The sequence below is a fragment of the Manis javanica genome, chromosome 16 (genome assembly GCF_040802235.1).
Source record: "Manis javanica isolate MJ-LG chromosome 16, MJ_LKY, whole genome shotgun sequence".
NCBI classification, from domain to species: domain Eukaryota; kingdom Metazoa; phylum Chordata; class Mammalia; order Pholidota; family Manidae; genus Manis; species Manis javanica.
This window is the reverse complement of record NC_133171.1, coordinates 48,503,042-48,522,415: the sequence shown is the minus strand read 5'-3', so window position 1 is coordinate 48,522,415 and position 19,374 is coordinate 48,503,042. Positions and strand designations below refer to the sequence as shown.

Below are 19,374 nucleotides of genomic sequence, written 5' to 3'. Positions count from 1 at the left end.
TTCAAGCAGTGACCAATACTTGCCCTTCACTGGGCGAAAAGTAAATAATGTGATGGGTCGTTCTGCAACCTCCCTTCAACAAAGTAAGGGGCCCCTTTAGACACCCCCCATCTCAGCAATGCTATTCTGGCTCCAAGCACTTTTGCAGAAGCTTCAGACCCTGCCTCTGATTCTGATGACTGACTCATGGGGCTAGCTCTGTCCTTAGTTGTCCACTTCATCCCGCCTTATTCAAGCAGCAAGCATTCCCTGAGCATTTGTCCCAGAGGGTGGGGCCCAGACCACAAGGCGGGACAGTGGTCAGTTACCGGGATTTGGGGGCGGAGAGCCTGGGTGGGAAAGAGAGGGCTGACTATACCAGGGACAGGCAGTCACCACCTGGTCTCCATGTGGCTCCTGCCCCAGGGACCTGGCTTTGAAAAGGAGACAGGCCTAAAAGGCCCAAGGCAATCAGAGACGCAGGAACCAGAAAGCTCTCACCCAGGAGTGGCAAAGCAATCAGTTCTCCAAAGTGTGATCTGGGGACAGGCAGCATTAGCATCATGCAGAACTTGTCAGAAATGCCAAGTCCAGACCAACTGCAGACCTTCTGACTTCAGACCTACTCATCAGAAACCCCGGGCAGAGGGCCCAGCAATTTGTGTTTTCACAAAAGTCCAGGTGACTCTGATACCCGCTCTCATTTGAGAACCACTGCCCTAGACAAAGGCCATCAGAATCATTTGGAGAATTTCAGGTCCACCTCAGAGGTACTGTAGGTTCAGTTCAGATCATCACAAAAAGGCGAGTCAAATGAATGTTTTGGTTTCCCAGTACATATAAAAGCTATGTTTACTCTATACCACAGCCTCGTAAATGTGCAATAAATAGCATTATGTCTAAAAAGTAATGTACATATCTTAACTAAAAAAGATCTTATTGGTAAAAAATAATCACAGATAACAAATATAATAATAATGAAAAAGTTTGAAATATCGTGAGAATTAACCAAAATGTGACACAGACACACGAAATGAGCAAAGGCTGTTGGAAAAATGGCACCAATAAACTTGCTTGAGGCAGGGTTGCCACAAACCTGCAATTTGTAAAAAATGCAGTATCTGAGAAGCACAAGGTATGCCTATTTTTTTAATATTGATGCCCGGGCCCCACCCCCAAAATTCAGATGCAATGGTATTTTTTAAGAGCTGCTCAAGTGAACATATTCAACCAGGGCTGCAGCAGATGGAAGTGTCTCCTGGTCTCCTGGGAAGGTGCGCCTTGATGGACAGAGGATTTGGTTATAGGGAGGGGAGTAGAAAAGGGGATACCAGGAGAAGGGACCAGCATGAACGAGGGCAGTCAGGAGAGAAGATGGACCATGAGTTTCTAACAGTTTGTTGGAGTTCCTGGATGAATCCATGGCATCACATTCTACTTTGGGACCTCCACTGTATGAGTAAGGGACAACAGGGAGGCCTGTCCCTAAAGCACCTGGATGGGGGTGGGGATGTTCAGGCCTCATTTGTCCTTCTCCTTATGCCTCCACTTAAGCAGCCAGGAAAGAGAACTGGTGAGGGCTCTCCCTCTTGCTTCTGCCCCTCTGCTGCCCCCTGCTCTCACCCACTGCCCCACCACCGCACAGCAAAGTACTTCCTGGGGCCCAATAAGTCCCAGATGATGCCCTACTGCTGGGATTTTACCTCTGCCTTCAGTAACATCGCAGCCATGAGGATCTGTATCTGTGATGCAGTGGAGGAGGGGCAGGCAGCAGGAGTGCAGGGGAGAACCTTGGCTTAGGAGCGCAAATAAGTGACCAGGCCAGATGCTACCCAAGGAATCCCAAGGGGCAGAGCAGGGTGGTAGAGATGCTGCAGGCAACGTCAAGTCCCCTGTGCTACCTTGTTAAGTGTGGAAACCAGGCAGGGTGTGGTACAACAGGGAGTGGTGGGGACTGTGGCCATGGAGTCCACAAAGTCCCATGGGAGGCATTTACATGAGGATGTTAGATGCAAGCAGGCTTGTTTGCAACCCATAAGTCCTTATTTCTTCCCTAGAGTTCTCTATGCCTCTATTTCCTCACTTGAAAATGAGAAATAAATGAGTTATAAGTTAATTATAACAACTGACTTTATTTTAGCACGGCAGTATTCTCAGTCTTATACATGTAGAGTGCATCAACATACTTAGCCTTCACTACAGTACTATTAGGTAGGTGCTATTATAATCTTCACTTTTTAGGTTTGGAAACGGAGGCACTGTGGGAATAAGCAGCTTGCCCAGGGTCACACAGCTAGTAAGTAGCAGAGCTGGGACTCTAAGCCAGGCAGCCTGGCCTAGGAGCCCACATCCTCAACAGTGCCCTGGCTCGATTATACTAGCCCAGTGCTCAACACATGGTGGCTACAGCCATGTCCCAAGAAAGACTGGCTGGTCGCTCCACCAGGGACAGCTTTAGCTCAAGCCCTAAGGAGTGACCTTCAGCAGGCCCCCACAAACCCCCTCCCTCCCTTTCTGAAGCCTCCCCTGTCCAGGTGCCTTTGCCAAAGACCAGTAGAAGGTTTGCACTTGAGGGGACCCCGCAGAAGATTGAGGATCACAGATATGGAAACTGAGGCTGAGTGGAGCAGGGACTTGTCAGGTGGCGTGGGGTTTCCTGTGTTCTCATGACTTCGCTGTAGCCTCATTCTCACCCCACAGTCCCCGCAGCCTTTTCTCTACGTCTGAGTAAACACATGCCTACTGAGGGCCTTGCTGTAAGTTAACATTTGAGGTTTCCAAGGAGACCCAGGGAGCCATGTCTGAACCTGTCTCTTCCCAGGGCCAGTCAGGAGAGTTCCCACTAGGGGGCCCTCTGGTCACCTGTGTAAGCAGGTCAGAGAGCAGCCAAGAAGCAGGTGGGGTCCTGGGGCTGAGGTTTCAGCAAGTTCCCACGCCTGCTCAGAGCAGGAGACCCTGGATGGGGCAAAGAAGGTTCCCAGACCACCACACCCCCCACTTTTAAGATGAAGAGAACACCTGGGAAACTCTGAAGTGATTTTCTTTAGGGACTGAGAAAACATGGATTTGGGAGGCAGCTGGGCCTGAGTTAGAATCCCTACCACTTCCAGGCTATGTGACTTCAGGCAATTTGTTTAACTTCTCTGAATCCATATAATGAAAATAGTAACTCCCGCCTCATTCCAAAGAATAAATACACAATAAATGTTGGCAACGATTGTTTATAACTAAATTTCATTGTAATATTGTCCTATTATAGCATAAAGAGAATACCTGAATAATCTATTAACAATGTGTTGTTACACTCTCACAGACATGTGTATACACAGTTCATCTACACATACATGCCCAGTACCTATAATCTCATAACCGCGTGCTCCCATCAATTACACAACCCCCACACACAGAGCAATGCCATGGACTCACCATGTACCAGGCATGGTTCCCCCCCCAAATTCTCACTACAGCTTGTAAGGTGTGTGCTTTTTTATCTGTCTCTTTTCAAATGAGGATATACATATTACATGTATATATCTTACTGCATCTTGAGATGTGGATACTTCTGGCAGCTCTGGAAATCCTGAACTCCCTCCCTCTGCATCAGAGGAGGCCAACCCAATTTCCATGGTCATCTCCAGGGCAGCCCCAAGCTGGGCCCCAAGCACTGACTGCCCTCCATCCATAAGACAAAGGACCAACCTGGCCTGCACACCAGCTGCAGCTGGGGAAACCCCTGCTATCACTGCTGGCAGAAACCAAGCTGACTTTGAAAAGGAAGAGACAGAAGCCAGGGGGTGGTTGAGCCACTCCCTATGGGGGCAGGTGCTAAGTAACTATAAACTCTGGCTAATAATGCAATTACAGCCATAAACAGAGCCCCAGGAGGACCAGGGCCTGATGCCAGACCCTCAGAGGGCCACCAGGCCCTAGGGGTGAGGCCATTCCCACCTACTTTACAGCTGAGGGGCCAAAAGGGGGGCCTGGCTGGCAATGGGGGTGGCCATTGGGTGTCTCCACCATTCCAGGACCCTGGATGGATTGCTGTCTGCCCTGGCCCACCCCCTGCCCGTCTCTGACCATGAGTTACCTGGCCATCAGCCCTCCGAAGCCTAGCTGCTTCTCCCTGGATGTCTCCTGCCCTCACCCCTGCACCCTTTTCATGGGACTTAGAACCAGGGACTCCCATTTGGCTGCATCTCACAGAGCTGGTTTGAGGACAAAATAGCACTGCAGCTGTAACAGGCCTTGTAAACTGTAAGCAATATTGGCTCCCTTCCCAGAGAAGCACAGCACAGAGCCGCCACAAACAGTCCTTCATTTACACTGCATGGTTCCTAGTTCATCTATCCCAGCAGCCAGGAGGCAGGCAGAAAGAAGAGGGCCAAGTGAATTGCTATTTTTCCTACAGCTGGAGAAACTGAGGCATGGTACCAGCATACCCAAAGGCTACCAGGGAGGGCTCTCAGGGCAGCCAGCCCTTCCCTTTTCAGTGCCTCTCTGGCAGGCCTTTACCTATTGCTGGCAGTCTCTCCAGGAGACTGCCATCAACCTGGGGGCAGGGCCTGGGGGCCGTCTCGCAGGCTGGGCACAGAGAAGGTCTCAGGAGGTACAGGCCAACCAGCCAGGATCTGCATTTTTATCTGAGCGTACTACTTTTGGCTGCCCTAGCGGAAGCCAGAGACCAGGCCCCTACCTCGCACCCCCTCAGGTGCCCAAGAGGGCCAGGTTTTGGGGCCGGTGGAATCTCGGACAGGGCAGGGTGCACGGGCCCAAGCCCACATTCCAGAGGTGTCGCTGGGGGCCTGCTCTGGCCCTGAACCTTTCCTTGCTCGACTCAGCACTCCTTTCGCTCAGAGCGGGGGGTGGAGGCTAGGCGGTAATTAACGTTTCCTCAGCGAACGCTAAGCCAAAGAACGCACTGCGCCCAAGTTTAGCACAGAAAACTATCCGCGCAGAACCGTCCCCAGAACAGACAGGAGGGAGAACCAAGGCTGGAGGGGACTGGGGTTCGAGGAAGGACTCCGCGGAGAGGGGACGGCAGGGAATGACGAGGAGAGCTCCGGGCTGTGCGGGCGCGCGAGCCCCGAGGCCCGCCCCGAGCGCCCGCCCTCCCCTCGACTGGGCTCCGGGCTGGGGCGCACCAGGCGGCTGCGGTGCGAACCTGCTCGCGCAACCCGGAGCAGCTCAGGGCAGCCATGCGTGAAGCCAGAACCCCGAGACGGGAGGGGGCCGCGGGGTGGGGACCGAGCTGGCAACAGTCCGCTCCTTTCGAGGAGGAAAGAGGACGCGCTGCGGCCCAATAGCTGGCCGGGGTACGGGGAGGTGGGGAGAATGGGCGCTGACTTGGGGGGCGGGACAGCCTGGGGCTGGGCGGCGCAGACTCCGAGTATATAGGGGAAAAGGGGCGTGTTTTCCGGGATTTAGAACCGAGATGGTGGGGGGTCTTCGGGAGCGGGGGAAGGGGGGGAAGCAGATGGCTGGGAGCTCCAGGGAAAGCAGAAAAAGGGGTGCCGGACAGACGGTGAGCTCTGGGGTTGGGGTTCCCTAAGGTCGTGGAATAATGCAAGGGAGAGAAAAAGACATAGCAGGGGACTCGGACAGAGACGACTTCTTCCAGAGACCGAGGGGGAGGAAGGGACGGGAAAGGAGTTGGGGGGGGATGGTACTTCCACCCGCCCCTCTCCAGCAGCCCAGCCCCCGGGGCGTGGCGCCGCTCCGGCCCTCCCACTCCCCGGGACCAGCCAGGCAAGGCCGGGCTGGACTCGGCCCCCGCACCTCTCTGAGTCCGGTGCCCTCCGCCGTACCACCCGTCCCAGCCGCGTCCGGTGGAGAGGGAGTGGGCTCAGGGCCCATACGTCCCTCAAACTTCTTGCAAGTTCACTCCCACGCCCCACGCCCCTTCGACGCCCAGCTCCCGAACCGGGAAGGCCCGTGCCCGCCCCTGCCCCTCCCGCCTGGTTACATAAGGTCGCGGAGAAGCCGCCCCCAGCCCCCGGCCTGAAGGGAGGCGCCGGAGGGGCTCCCGGACACGGTGGGGTGGGGTGGGGGCAGTGCCGCACCGGCCAGGCGCCGGGCGTCCCGGGCTAGACAGACTGCGGCGCGGATGGCGGCGCGGTACACACCGTCCCGCTCCTCTCTCCAGCCGGCACCTCCACCCACCCACCTGTCTCCCGGACCGAAGGGATGGGAGCGGGGTGGCCTGGGTCGGGGGTTCCGAGCCTTCCAAGCACCCTTTCCTCCTGGCCCTACTCACCTAGCTCTGAAGGTCAATCCGTCCGCCACTCGCGCCCCGCAGCTCTGGCAACTTGTCCCAAGTTCAGGTGTCCGGCCCGCGAGCTGCGCCTGCCGCCCCCTCCCGGCCTCCTCCAGCTAGTGCCACCGGGGAGGCCCTCCCCGTCCGCCCTTCCAGCTGCCGTCGGCGCTGCCGCCGCTCCAGCCCGCGGCCGCCGCCTCCGCTGTCACCGAGCCCCGCGCCGGGCACTCGGGCTCCCGCGGTCACTCCGCACCCACTTCCCGCCGCGCCCGGCAGAGGGCAGCATCCGCCCCCTGCGGCCCCGCCCCGTCCCGCCCCCCCGTCGGTCTGCCGCGGCGCCCGCTGGGAAGCGTAGTCCTGGCAGGGCTCGCCGGGATTTGTAGTCTCACTTGGTGGGTCCCAGGCCTGTGCAGGTACAGGGACTGGGGACTCGGCGTTTAAACTTGGAGTCTTTATTCCACTTCGTTTCTTCCCCTTTTCCAAGTTTTCGTTTCAGTGATGACTGAGCTCACTACGAGCCTGTCTGACCCCAAGGAGAGGCCTACAGCCAGCTCCTTTTACAAGAGCCTAGGAAAGATGTCAGGTCCCAGGTGGTGGGCTATTGCATAGGAACTACAGCATGACAAACCTCAGTTTCCCTCCAGTTTTCAATCTTGCGCTTTTAGCCCCGCTCCTAAACATAAGGCACGAGGGTGGGGCCAGCCACTGTAGGACAGGGTGAAAGACAGTTGTAGAAGGGGTCTACCTCCCCTCCCCTTAGGAATTTTCCATTTACACCCCCTCCCCACCTAGGCCTCATCAATCCACATTGCTGGACCGAAACTTTCTGATCTCCTTTCTTGACACCTTCCCCTGTTGGAAGTTACAGGACACTGAACCATCATTTTCTGCATTCTCCTCTTCCTCCTCCTCCCCATCCCATGTTGCCCCAGGTTTGGGGGTCTTTTTCTGGGTGGGTCCTAAGTAGGACAGGGATGAAGTCCAGAGGGACAAGATGTCTTGCTCAATTGGTTACAGCAACTGGGCTTGATTTCCATGTAACTCAAGTAGTGATCCCTCTTGTCCGTGGTTAGGGCCAGCCCTTCTTCAAATGTAGGCCCTGGGACAGAGCAGTCTGGGGGAAACTATCATTTAACACAGCCCTGAACTGGGAATAGGAGCTGGTGGCCTTACCATCCTCCCTCAAGGACCCATCACTGTTAGAAGTGCACAGAAAACTCCTAGTGCAAATCTGATCACAGATAAGGAGATGGAGGCCTAGGTTTGGGATTCACTGCGCCCCTAATCATGCTGCTGGTGGACATGTGTCGGACATGCACAGGATAATTCTGGTGTTAGCTTGGTAAGCGAGGTCATCAGAGCAGTTTGGCTTGTTGGAGTAAGGCCCCTCTTCCCATCATAAAGAAATGCCCTGCCTTGATGCCCCCACCACTGTCTTCCCTTTGCTGAGAGAAGCTATGGACAGGCTTTAAGCTCAGAGAGGTACAGAGCCCATCCCTAGGCCCTACCTTATGTTCCATTTCTCTTAGAATCTCAGTGACCCACCTGGAAACTTTCTAGCAACTCCAGGAGGACTTGGCTCAGCAGGTCCATCCCCCGACTCACTCTCCCCATTCTCCAAGACTAGGAGCTGCCTTACAGGCCACAACTCCCCTCTGAGAACAACAGTCTGGCCAACATGGAGAAGATCTATTTATTATTAGAGAAAGTCCAGAGTCCAGAAAAGAAAGGCTGAATCCAGAGGAAAAGCCCAGAGAGAACCCCCTGCAGGGTAGGGGGCCTAGAGGAAGAAAGGGTCCCAGGCATCCAAGCACTGAGTCTAGGCGGCAGTGGCGAAGCCCACTCTGTTGTTGCCCATGTCGTAGATGGAGTAATAAGCCCTGAGGAAGACGTCCCCAAGGATCCACAGGGGCTGCCCGTTCTGGGAGGGCAGGTAGGTGGGCTCGACTCCCACGATGCAGTAACCATTGTTCTGTGTAACACAGAAGGGCAGCACTCAGGCATTCCTCACAGCTGGACAAGGACTGCTCAGCCCTGAGCCCCAGGCCAGGGGCACAAATGCAGAAATGGGTGAGCCCGAGCTTCTGCCCTTGAGGGCCCCAGGCCGCCAGAGCAGGGGCTGGGGAGAGGGATTTCTGGAATGGGTGAATGCAGGCTGCAGTGGCTCTCTGCAGGATCTCCTCTCCCTGGGTTCCTGCCCACCTCCCTCCTGCTCCCAGTTTGGAGCAGATCAGCCTAGTAGTAAAGCCTTTGGAGGCCAGCCCAACTCGGATTCATACCTTAGCTTCACCCTGACTAGCTGTGTAGCCTTGAGTCACTTAACCTCTCTGAACCTCCAAGTTTTCCCTTGTGACATAGAATTTAGTGTCTCCCTCATTGAATGTTGTGACAATTAGGTGGGATGACATAGGCTAAGGACTTCACATGTTGGCCTCTCCAGTTAAGTACTCAACAAAGTGCCTCCCCGTTACTTAATAATAATAAGTAATAATAGGGACAGTCTTCTATCTCACAGCCTCATTCCAGAGAAGGGGTTTAGGATCAATGAGCAGTGAAAACAAATCCGCGCTGAGAGGAGCTGGCAAGTGGCACAAGGGAGAGACCCAGCATTTCTGGCTCCTCCCCTTTCTCCCCGGGCCCCGCCCCCCATCATATCCCCGCAGGCTAGCGGCCACCAGGACTTACGTTGAGGATGTAGAAGTAGGGTGGCAGAGGGAACTGCACACCATTGATGATGAAGGTGAGGGTGGGCAGGTTCTGGATGGAGCTACAGTCCACGGAAAACTGCAGAGTGGAACAGGGCCCAGGTTGCCTCATCTCCCACCCGAGAGTGCCTGCCAACCCCATCACCTCAGCCCTCTGCTCCCGCTCACCCCACGTCCTTGGCCCCACATTCCAGTTATTTTGCTCTTACTCCAAAGCCCAGCAAGTGCTTAACTTGTTTTCTCTGGGAATCTGGAGCTCAGAGGGAATTCCGCCTAGTAGTAACCTCCCCACATCCCCTCAGCACAAGCATCTGGTGGCCCTGAATCAGCCTCAAGGCTTCCCACCCTAGTCATCCCAGGGCCCCACACCTCCAGTGCTCAGGGGCATCAGAAAGCACAGAGGCCAAGAATTAAGCTACCCCTGTGCTCTCAGGATATAAACACCTGCTGGCTGGCCTCACCGAGGGAAGGGGGACACCTCCCCAAGACCCACCTGTCCATACTGGTCCTCCTGGGCCCCCGTGGCTTGCAGAAGGGCACTCATGTATTGCTGGGGAACAGTGAGCAGAGATGTGCCTGTGTCCACGATGGCCTGGCAGCCCTGGGAGCACCAGCCTGAGGCCTGGCCGCCAATGAGGAACCTGAGTGGGAGCACATGAGTGGCCTCAGCACCTCCAGCTGGGGGCAGTTAGGGCAGCTGTCCCCACCACTGAGGGACAAACAGCTACAGCCACAGAGTCAAAGTACATCTCAGAAAGGTAAGGACTCTGCAGAGGTCAATCTAGCCATTCCCCAGCCTCGCAACATATCAGAGCCTATCCTAAATGGCCATGGAACCTCTTTCTAAAAGTTCCAAGCAAAGTTCTAGAAACACTGAAAGCCAGGGCCACTGATTGCTATAAGTGCTTTGACAGAATTAGTCCCCCCAACACACACTTGTTCTAATCTCTAAACCATAGGGCTGGACTACAGTTTGGGACTCCAAGTCCTGCCCCTTCCTGTGTTGTCCCCCACACAACCCCTCTTCTTCAGGTTGAGCTGGGTCTTGAAACTCCAGCAGGGGGCAGCTGTGGCTTTGTGGGGGCAGGCCTCAGGGGCCCTCTGCCCCCTGCCCTTCAGCATTACCTGGATGTGTGTGTGTGTGTGTGTGTGTGTGTGTGTGTGTGTGTGTGTGTGTGTGTGTGTGACATGAAGTGCCTCAGAAGCTCCAAAGAACTGCCCATCTCCCCATGGCCCCAATACAGACTCACTCCTCAATGCCAATCTGCCAGTAGAGCTCCTGGGTGACGGGGGCCCAGTAGATTTGCCCCGTGTACAGGTTGCTGTCCACACCCCCGAAGATGACTTCTCCCCCATTCTGAGAGCTCTGCTGGCTGCAGGAGGCAAAGGGAAGGGTGAATCAGGGAACAGCTCTGGAAAAGACTTCCCTATTGAGCAGTCACCCTCAGAAGGAAACAGAGGCCCTGCCGCAGCTCCAAACTAGGGCTCCCTGAGGCAGAACTGTCACCCCCTCAGACGGGGGCTCCCCAAGGGCAGGGCCATGTCTCCCCTCAGACGGGGTCTCCCCAAGGGCAGGGCTGTGTCCCCCCTCAGATGGGGGCTCCCCAAGGGCAGGGCTGTGTCTCCCCTCAGACGGGGGCTTCCGGAGGGCAGGGCTGTGTCCCACCTCAGACTGGGGCTTCCCAAGGGCAGGGTTCTGTCCCCACTCACACTGGGGGTGCCTGAGGGAAGGGGTTGTAGTCCCCTCTGTGACTGGGGCTCCCAAGATATCCACCTCAGAACTCCCAGTGCCTCAGTCTCCCAGATGAGGTACCCCCAGCATCCTGCTGCTGGTTGTCAGCCCCTCCCCACTGGTTGTCAGCCCCTCCCCACACTCTCCTCTTCTCCCTTCCACTTGTCGCTGCTGGTGGGGCCTGGAAGCCTGACCCGGAGCCCAGCCGGTTATTTTTCTGCTGGGCGGGGAGGGAGGCCCTTGGTAGAGGGGACAGAAGGCTATTCCGCATTCGTTCCAGCCTCTCCTGGTAGCTGATCTGAGTGTGGAACTAACTGGGTGGAGCTCCTAAAGGCCAAACTCCCCAGGAATTGTAAACTGAGGAAGCGAGTAAATCAGCAACATTAGAAACAGGATAATATTGTTGAGTTAGAGTCAAGTGATTAAGCCCCAGATAGATGCCAACTATCTCCAGAAGGTGGTTGGCTAATTCCAGAGAGGAAGGGAAAGTCCATTGCAAGCACACACCCCTCCTGCTGCCCAGCTCCCAACTCTCCACACTGAAGAGCTGTGCTTGTAGGGAGGAGTACAATTAGGAGTTAGTGGTGGGCCTAGACTGGAAGACTCCAGGACCTGGTGAGAACAATAGATCAAAGGTGATGAAGGAACAGATTACTATACAGAAGAGGTATCTAGGTAGAAAACATTTGTGGGTCAGAAGAAAATGAGCTAACTGGAGCTCTGGGCAGGAGATAAATCTAAGAGGTATTGAGAATCAGCAATGACACTCAAAGCAGCGACATTCCATCCTGGCCAAGAATGCAAAGCAAAGTCCAAGTGGGCCAGGGACAGATGCAGGGACCTAGGCGAGGGGGTGGGCTGAGGGAGAGCTCAGAAGCCCAGAAGAGAAGGCCCTGGACAGGAGTGGCTGGAGCCCAGTGCCCTCTGGGAGGCCTCAGACAGAGCCCCGAAGCATCCGGCCTCTGCTGTTCTGGCCTCCAGGGCAGTGGGCTGGGAGCTGGGGCCCGCGGAGCAGCTGCTCACCTGCTGAGGTAGAAGCTGAAGACTGGGCTGTTGAGGGCGCCCTCCTGCAGCATGCCCTGCAAGGCTGTGGTGGCCCTCCCTGCGGCCAGAGACGGGTAGCCCATGCCCATGATACCATCAAACTTTGCGTAGACGAAATTGGTACCCGGTTCGTTCTCACTCAGGCCAAACTCCTGGTTGGGAACCTGGATGTTCTGGACCTGATGAGAGTGCAGAGGACAGGAGATGACAAGAGTACCTCCCTCCACCTCCCCCAGAAGCCCTCAGACCCCTTAACGCTCTGTCCTTCATCCCTCCCACTTCTGCTGCTTCCCTTCCCAACAGGGCTGGTGGGAGCCGCAGACTCTCCTGAGTAGCCTGCCCCAACTGCGGCCCCCACCCCAACCCCATCTCTTTTTCCCAGGCTTTAGCTCCTCAAGGAAGAGGACCAGGGTGTCCCATTCATCCTGTGTCCCCTGATGGCCTTCATCGGGTTAGGAGACCTAGTCAACGAGCCCTCTGTTCTGATTTCCTGTCCTATACGGCAGAGCCCTAAGGTGTTCCTCCACATTTTTCAGTCTCCATCTGATTCTCCCCATCAGACTCTGAGGGTGTGAGGTTAGAATGCAGCTCACAGCCCCGCCTGTGGTCCCCGCACCCTGGGATGGGGAACCAGGAGTGGCAGGCGCATTACTGACCGTCAGAGTGTCATAGCCGAAGAAGCCCGTGAGGCTGCCACTGCCGTACTGCAGTGAGAAGGACTGCGAGTTGGTGGAGAAAGTGGAGGACTGGCTGGGGTTGAAGCGGGAGTGAGTGGCTGCAGGCAGAGAGAGGATGCGGGGGTCAGGCTGGCCGCTGGAGGGCTGTGTCTCCCAGCCTAGGGCTCACATCCTAGGGCCTCAGCAACCCTGGCTGCAGAGCCAGGTTCCTGGCATTGGAAGGCCCATGGCGTCTGACCAGTCTTGGTCCCAAAGCCCCCTCTGCCATACAGACTCTTGGAGTGCCCCAGGACTGTGACCTCCCCATGGGCGGGTGGCCTAGGATCCATCTCCATCTCCTTGACTCCTGGCAGATCACTTGGCACACAGTGAGTGCCAAGAAATTACTCAACAGCTGAAGAAGTGTGTGAGCCCCCAGGGCACCCTGCATTGTCAGACCCTCCCCAGTCAGGAAGCCAGCCACCCCAGTTTCCTTAGACAGCGCAGGGTGGGGCCAGCAAGGGACCTTTCAGATCAGACGTGTCAGACCCACACCCCAAGGCTTTGACAGGGAGCAGGGCAGCTTTTAGGAGGGGAATGTGGCCTGTCTCCAAATAGGACTACAGGTCAGAGACCACATCCTATATTGTTCTCCCGGGTGCCTCAGAGACACTCTGGGAGAACTGAGTAAATAGTGGTGTGGAGTGGAATAGCAGAAATGCTGTAGACTTGAGTGGGAAGGAGTGGCATTGCCCGTAGGGAACAGAATGGAACAGTGTGGGGTAAAATGGACAGGGAGGGGCAATACTGGGTGGTAGCCTGGAGCAGATGCAGGGATGTGTGCTGGTGAGCAGGGAAGGCAAAGGGGCAGCTTCTCTCTGGCCTGGGTGTGCTGTGTGATCTGGGACAAGCCCCTGGTCCTCTCCAGGCTGAAGGTCCGCACAATAACCCCTGTGACAACTGACCTTCCCCAGAGGGTGTCAGTGCCCTCCCCCGCCCACTGCCCTCCCCTGCCAGCCCAGCACTCACTGCAGGCCTGGCTCTGGCAGTAGACAGAGGGCACCCACAGGTTGGAGGAGCCAGTATCAAAAAGGACCAGGAAGTTCTGTGGTGGGGTTCCGATGCTGATCTCGCCAAAGTAGGAAGCCTGGGGAGTCATGGAATAGGCTGTTAGCTCTGGAGGGGCCCAGGGATGTGCAGGCCCAGCCTCCTCCATGAGCAGAGCCCTGGCCCACAGCCTACACCAGAAGCAGGGATCTAAGCCTCCCTCCACGCTTGCCCAGACCCCACAGACCTCAGTCTGTGTCTGCCTTGGGCAGCCGCAGACGTCTCTGCGGACTGAGCAGCCAGGTCAGCAGGCTCCCGCTCCCCCATGCCGTGCCTGGGCAAGGAGGTCGGCACTGGCAGGTCCAAGAGAAGAGAGCAGGCCCCAGGGGCCCATGGGAGGGTGCAGAGGGGACAGCTGCTGCTCACCACCTGGCTTGGCCGCCCACCTTTGCAGCAGGGAAAGGGGCACCTCTAGGGAAGGTCAAGACTCACATCCAGGTAGGCCATGGGCTCATAGGCCTCAATGAAGCCACCAAACTGGTACTTAAGGGCAGGGTCGTACATGTTCTTCTTTAGGAAGTCCTTCAGTAAGCCCTTCTCCTTCAAGGTGTCACGGATGGACTTCGTTTTCCTCAGGGGGACTCTAGAAAGACTGGGCGTCAGTACAGGGCCCTCCCTCCTTCCTGCAGCACCTCTTACAGCCCAGCCTCAATCCCTCCCTCTCCATCTCTAACCCTATGCCTCAGTCTGCTGTCTCTCTGCCCCCAGGCCGAACGCTTGTGTGTCTGTGTGTCTCAGTCTTTGTCTCCATCTCTGTCTGTTTCACACTGTTTCTTTCCCTGTGTCTCCCTCTTTCTTCCTTTGCCTCTTTTTACTCCCCTCCTCTTTTTCAAACCTCTTCTCAGGACTTGCTCAAAGATTCAGGGAACATTTGCCTTCACTCGTGCATGCCTCCACCCCATCTCAGTGGTTCTTCATCCTGTCCAGCCTTCTGCTCTCAAATACCCCATAAATCCCTTCACAGGAAAGGAAGAGGCCCTTCAGACATTACCCTTTGCAGGAGAACTGCATTTTTAAAAAGGTTTCAGAGATGGCAAAGTTCCCCCACCCCAGTGCTCTGGTGGGGTGGCTCCAGGCCCCTGGCATGGGTACAGGGTAACAGCACTAGACTGGGACTCAGCAGACAGGGCCCAAGTTCTGCCCCTGATGCTAATTTTCCGACCTGGGGCCATTCACTGCCCTTCTCAAGACACGTGGGCAGTGAGAAAGAGGCCTGGGTGGTCTGGAGCTCAGATCAGCTCTGCAACTGGAACTTAGGAAATATGGGCTTCTGCCCATATCACCCTTGGCCTTCCTCCCAGACTTGCTTGCTGCCATCCCAATTCCTCTCCCCTCAGGACCCTGCATTCTCCAGAAATTCTCTGCTAAACCCATTCACATTGAGCTATGAAGACCTGTAGTTGCTTCATGCTAGCCACCTCTACAGAATTCATATTTTAGAATAAGCTCCTGAGAGAAGCTGTCTCTTCCCCTGTGGCCTCGCTTCTTAGCAGTGGGCGGCAGGCAGCCTGGCAGCCTGGAAGCTGCACAGTGTCCTGTGAGCCATATGCCACCTCGCTCCCTATCTCCTGACTCCTCAGCATGTAGAGATTACGGTACTGGATGGCACGACTGTGCCTAGATGACTGTGGCGTCTGCCAAATAAACAGGGCCTTATGGAAATGGTTAGCAGATCTAGCAGGTCTCCTGATCTGGAAATAATTGCTCCTTTCTGCGGGAGGAAACCACACCCGCCATTCAGGGTCTGCTTGAGCGGCAGTCACCTCTACTGTCTGCTTCAGGTCCATCTTTTCTTTTCAGATGGGAAAAGGGAGTGTGCTTCTCCTTTCTCCCTTTACCTGGAAGTGTGCTGAGGACAGAGGCTGTATCTTCTCCCACCTCTGAGTCCAGTCCTACACTGGCCCAGGGAGCCTTCCCTGCCCCAGGCAGGAATTCCAGAGTAGAGGTAGGTGGGGCATCCCCTAGCCAGCCTACCCCTTCCAGGGCTCCAGGCTCTACGCCAACATCCAGGCCCCCAACTCACCTGACCACTGCTGCTTCCAAGAGCTGGAGGCAGACCAAAGCCACTGCCATCCACTTCATGATGCCGATTCCCATGGGGCCGAAGAGGAAAAGCTACTGCCAGTCGTGTGGGCACAGTGGAGTGGAGGCCTGAGCCCTCCTCACCCTTTATACCCCCTGGATCTCGCCCAGTCCTGCCCTCCTACCCTGGACAAGCATGACCTCAGTCCCATGTGTACCCTGTGCTCTGTGTATCAGTTGTTCCTGTGTGTTTTCCCTCTCAAGGGTGGCTGCTAAGGACTTTTCATATTATTGACTTTTTAATTAAAGCAGTGGGAGGCCAGGAGGTGAGAATGATAAGAAAGAACAAAGTGGCCCTAAGATGGGCTGGTGAAGACTGCGTCTCCTCCAGGAACCATAGGCATGATGTGGGCATTTTGGGGTCAGGGCCACAGAATGGTACGGTGAGGACCATAGGATCAATAGGCAAGTTTCTCATTCTCAGGACTTCTCACATTTTGGAACAAATAATCCTTTCTGTGGATGCCGTCTTGTGTGTTGCAGGGTGTTTAGCTTCAGCCTTGGCCCCCATGCACTAAATGCCAGCAGCATCCCCTCATTCTGACAACCAAAAATGTCTCCAGGCATTGCCAGATGTCCTGTGAGGGGGCAAAATTGCTGAGGATCGCTGGCCTATAGGCGATGCACTGGGAGGTCTGACCCAGGTCCTGGTTCTCAGCACCCCCTGCCCTGAGAGAATGCAGTGAGGGTGTCTGTAATGCAGTTAGAATGATGAGGTCAGTAGCTGGGATGACAGTGAGATGAGGGTGGGGGTGGGGGTGGCGCTGATGGTGGGAATGAAGACAGAATCATTAGCCCTGTGCTGGTGGCAAGGCTGCATCCCAGCAACCTGTGGCTGAGGTCAAAGCTGTTTGGGGCAGCACTGTGGGCTTTCACGGTTAAATGGGGGATTAAGAGAAATTCTCATCATAATTCAATAAGTGCTCAGGACACACCCACAGTATAAGCCTAGCTGTGCCTCTTGCAGCAGTCTAGACAGCAGGAGGCTCCGGGCCAGGGCATGGGAACAGAGGACGTGCCAGCCTGTGCTTCTGTTCTTACTGTCTCACTCTTCCTGGCTCCTGTGACCCTGCCCTGTCTTTAGTTCTCCCCCATCACCCTCCCACCAAGCCTATGTCTGCCCTTCTACCTGCCCCCAAGTCTCATCTATCCTGTGCCTCTATCTCTCATCTTCCAGTCTCCCTGCTTCCCAGCTATGAGCATCTTGTTGCCTGAGGTTACCTGGAGCTGGCCCAGCACCAGTTAACTGGCACAGGAGAGCTCTCCATTTAGGGCAAGTGGAAAAAGTCTCCATGCCAGTCCCCTCTCTGCCACCTCACGACCTGCACTTAGGGCTCCAAACATATTTGTCACACGTCAAGCCTCAGGTGGAAGGCCAAGATCAGGCCTGACAAACACTGATATAATCCAGCCTGTGGGGGATTTTCCACTCTGGCCACCACCACGCACTGCCCAGGTGGAGCCCTGGAGCCGCCCCCGGCCCCGTGATGGGGGAGGGAGAGGAGGGCACCCGCGGTCTGCCCAGGCTGAGCCCGGAGAGGGGTGTACCTGCCTGTTTGTGTCTCAAGGCCAAATCAGCTCCCACTGATCCCTGCAGTCCCCAGGGAGGCAGGACTTGGGAGTGGATGGCAAGAGAGGAAGGGAGTGCCTTCCCTGGGTTGGGGGGTCCACAGATTTGGAAGAACAGGCAAAAGAAACTCATAGCATCCCTGGAATCTTGCCAAATCCTATGAATCCTAAATCTTGTGAGGCCTGCCAGACTCCCCAGCATTAGTATCCAGGGACCCCCCTTATCAGGTAGAACCCTAAAGTCTGATGGCTGCCTGGATAACCTTCCCCAAGCCCCAGACAGAGCCCATAGCTTCTGAGTGTCCGTGGCCTGCTGCTCCACTCCAGGGTATCCCCACCTGGCTACCGGGCCCTGGGCATCTGCAGCCCCCCGACCCACCCTGCCCTTCTGATAGCGGTCAGCCTCCTCAGACATCCCCAGTCCTCACCTGCTCCAGCTTGCCTCCCACCCCAATCCAGCCTCCCCTACTTGGAAACCCCACTTCTCTTCCTTCCATGTATCCAAATTCCTCCTGACCTTCAAGGCCCCTCTTCCTAGAGCCAGGGATGTGGAGAGTCTGGGGCCACCTCCTTCCAAGAAGAGAAACCCCAGGAAGCCTGACCCACTGGCTCCTGGCCGGTCTCATCTACGCCTGAATGCTGCCCACCCAGCTGGCGCTCTTGCCTTGGTGCTGGATCTCGCGCTGTCTGGGATAGCTGTCCAGTTGCTTCCTGGTAGATTTCCTCTCTCCATAGACTAGAAGCTCCCAGAAGGCAGAGACTAAGGGCTCCACTTCCCTGTGCCGGGAGCAGAGCTCAGGAGATCCTGAACAGTAGTAGATGGAGCCCATGGGATTGTTCTCGATGGGGCTTGGTTGTATCTCCCCCAGCCTATTATCCCAGTGCTCTGATATTATCCACTCCGCACTCCAAGGGGATCTTGTCCAAATCCAGGGCCTGGGGCCTTCCACAGTGATGGTCTCCCAGGGAAGAAGCATTGTCTCGTTACCCTCTGGTCCCATCTCCATCCAGCACCACCTGCCTCACAGCTCTCCAAAGGCCCCAGTGCTAACTAAATAAAACCCAAACTCATCACTCTAGCCTTCAGGGCACACTCAGTCTGGCCCCTTTCCACATTTCTATGCTCATTGTGTACCACTAACCTACACATGCTCTAGTCTCTAGCCATAGTGACCTCCTTCCTTTTTCCCAAAGAGGCCTGTAATTTGCCAGCCTCCATGCCTTTATCTGTGCTGTACCCTTTATCTGCAATACCCTTCCCAAGCATCTCCACATTGAAAATCTCCTCCACAAATGCCCCAAAGCTCTCCCTCCTGTGCCCACCTACCACCAAACCAGCCCCTATTGTGGAGGACTTTGCATTTCCTTCCCTATGGCCGTTATGTCATATCATCCTATATCCCAGTGACTTGCACCAAATCCTACCACTTGTAAATCAAAGAAGAGGTCTCTTCCTGCCCATGGCTCTGTAAACAGCTCATTCATCTTCCAGGGTGTCTACAAAAGTGACACTGGTTCTTGGGAGTGGCTCAAGATGACATGGTAACTACATGGCATGCAGACTGCCACCTAGTCCTCCACCCATGGCAGACATCACTCATCAAACATCTCACCCTTCCCCCTAGTGCTGACACTGGGCCTTAGGATTCTTCCCAATCTAGTGCTCCATGCAACCATTCTCAATCAATCTTGAAATGAAATCCCCAAGCCCTTTAATGGAGAGTGTTTTTTTTAAATTCTGGGTATTAAATCTCATCTAGGATTCTGTATGTATATATACCACTTGAAAGATATCAAGGCAACTTAAAACTACCAACTATCTGCACTATTTCTAAACTACTTTCTAGTTCTTAAGGTACACACTTAGATTTTAACATAGCCATAATCAGTGTGTCAGTGCCATTTCTGTTCTGTTCTTGTCACCAAAGATCACTAAATACACATTTCCAAGCATTGAGAGAGATATGCCACATTCTTATCATGTTCAGTGACTGTATGGTTCTCTATTATCTTGGTACCTAGGATTACTTACCCCTGTTCATTTGGGTTAATTCTAATCTCTAGTTATTATCAGTAGCACTTGGGGCTCACAAACTAACAGAGTCATCCAAGCAGAGGCTGAAGGGGCACCTTTTGAGGAGTACTGGTAGAGGGGTCTCTTGCACCAGATGTAAGTTGGGCCAGGGATCTGAGTTTCTCTGTATATTCTACCCACTGAGGTAAGCCCACGGAGCCAAAAGACCTCAG

The 19,374-nt window shown here is 55.1% G+C and overlaps 2 protein-coding genes across 2 annotated transcripts in view; both read right to left on the bottom strand.

The window, feature by feature from the left end:
- The window catches only part of TFEB (transcription factor EB), a 56,698-nt gene extending 50,202 nt beyond the window's left edge, over positions 1-6,496 (bottom strand). The window contains exon 1 of the mRNA XM_037005129.2: positions 6,233-6,496. The gene's annotated coding sequence lies outside the window, so the exon portion shown is untranslated. The remainder of the gene's footprint in view (positions 1-6,232) is intronic.
- Positions 6,497-7,911: 1,415 nt separating this feature from the next.
- PGC (progastricsin) lies at positions 7,912-15,657 on the bottom strand. The gene is made up of 9 exons (XM_017657072.3): positions 15,500-15,657; positions 13,909-14,059; positions 13,399-13,516; positions 12,370-12,488; positions 11,693-11,892; positions 10,188-10,310; positions 9,431-9,578; positions 8,918-9,016; positions 7,912-8,204 (listed from the first exon to the last, which is right to left on the bottom strand). Exons 1-9 carry the CDS (start codon positions 15,571-15,573, stop codon positions 8,052-8,054), a joined length of 1,185 nt encoding a protein of 394 aa, XP_017512561.1. The 5' UTR covers positions 15,574-15,657; the 3' UTR covers positions 7,912-8,051.
- Positions 15,658-19,374: the final 3,717 nt, after the last annotated feature.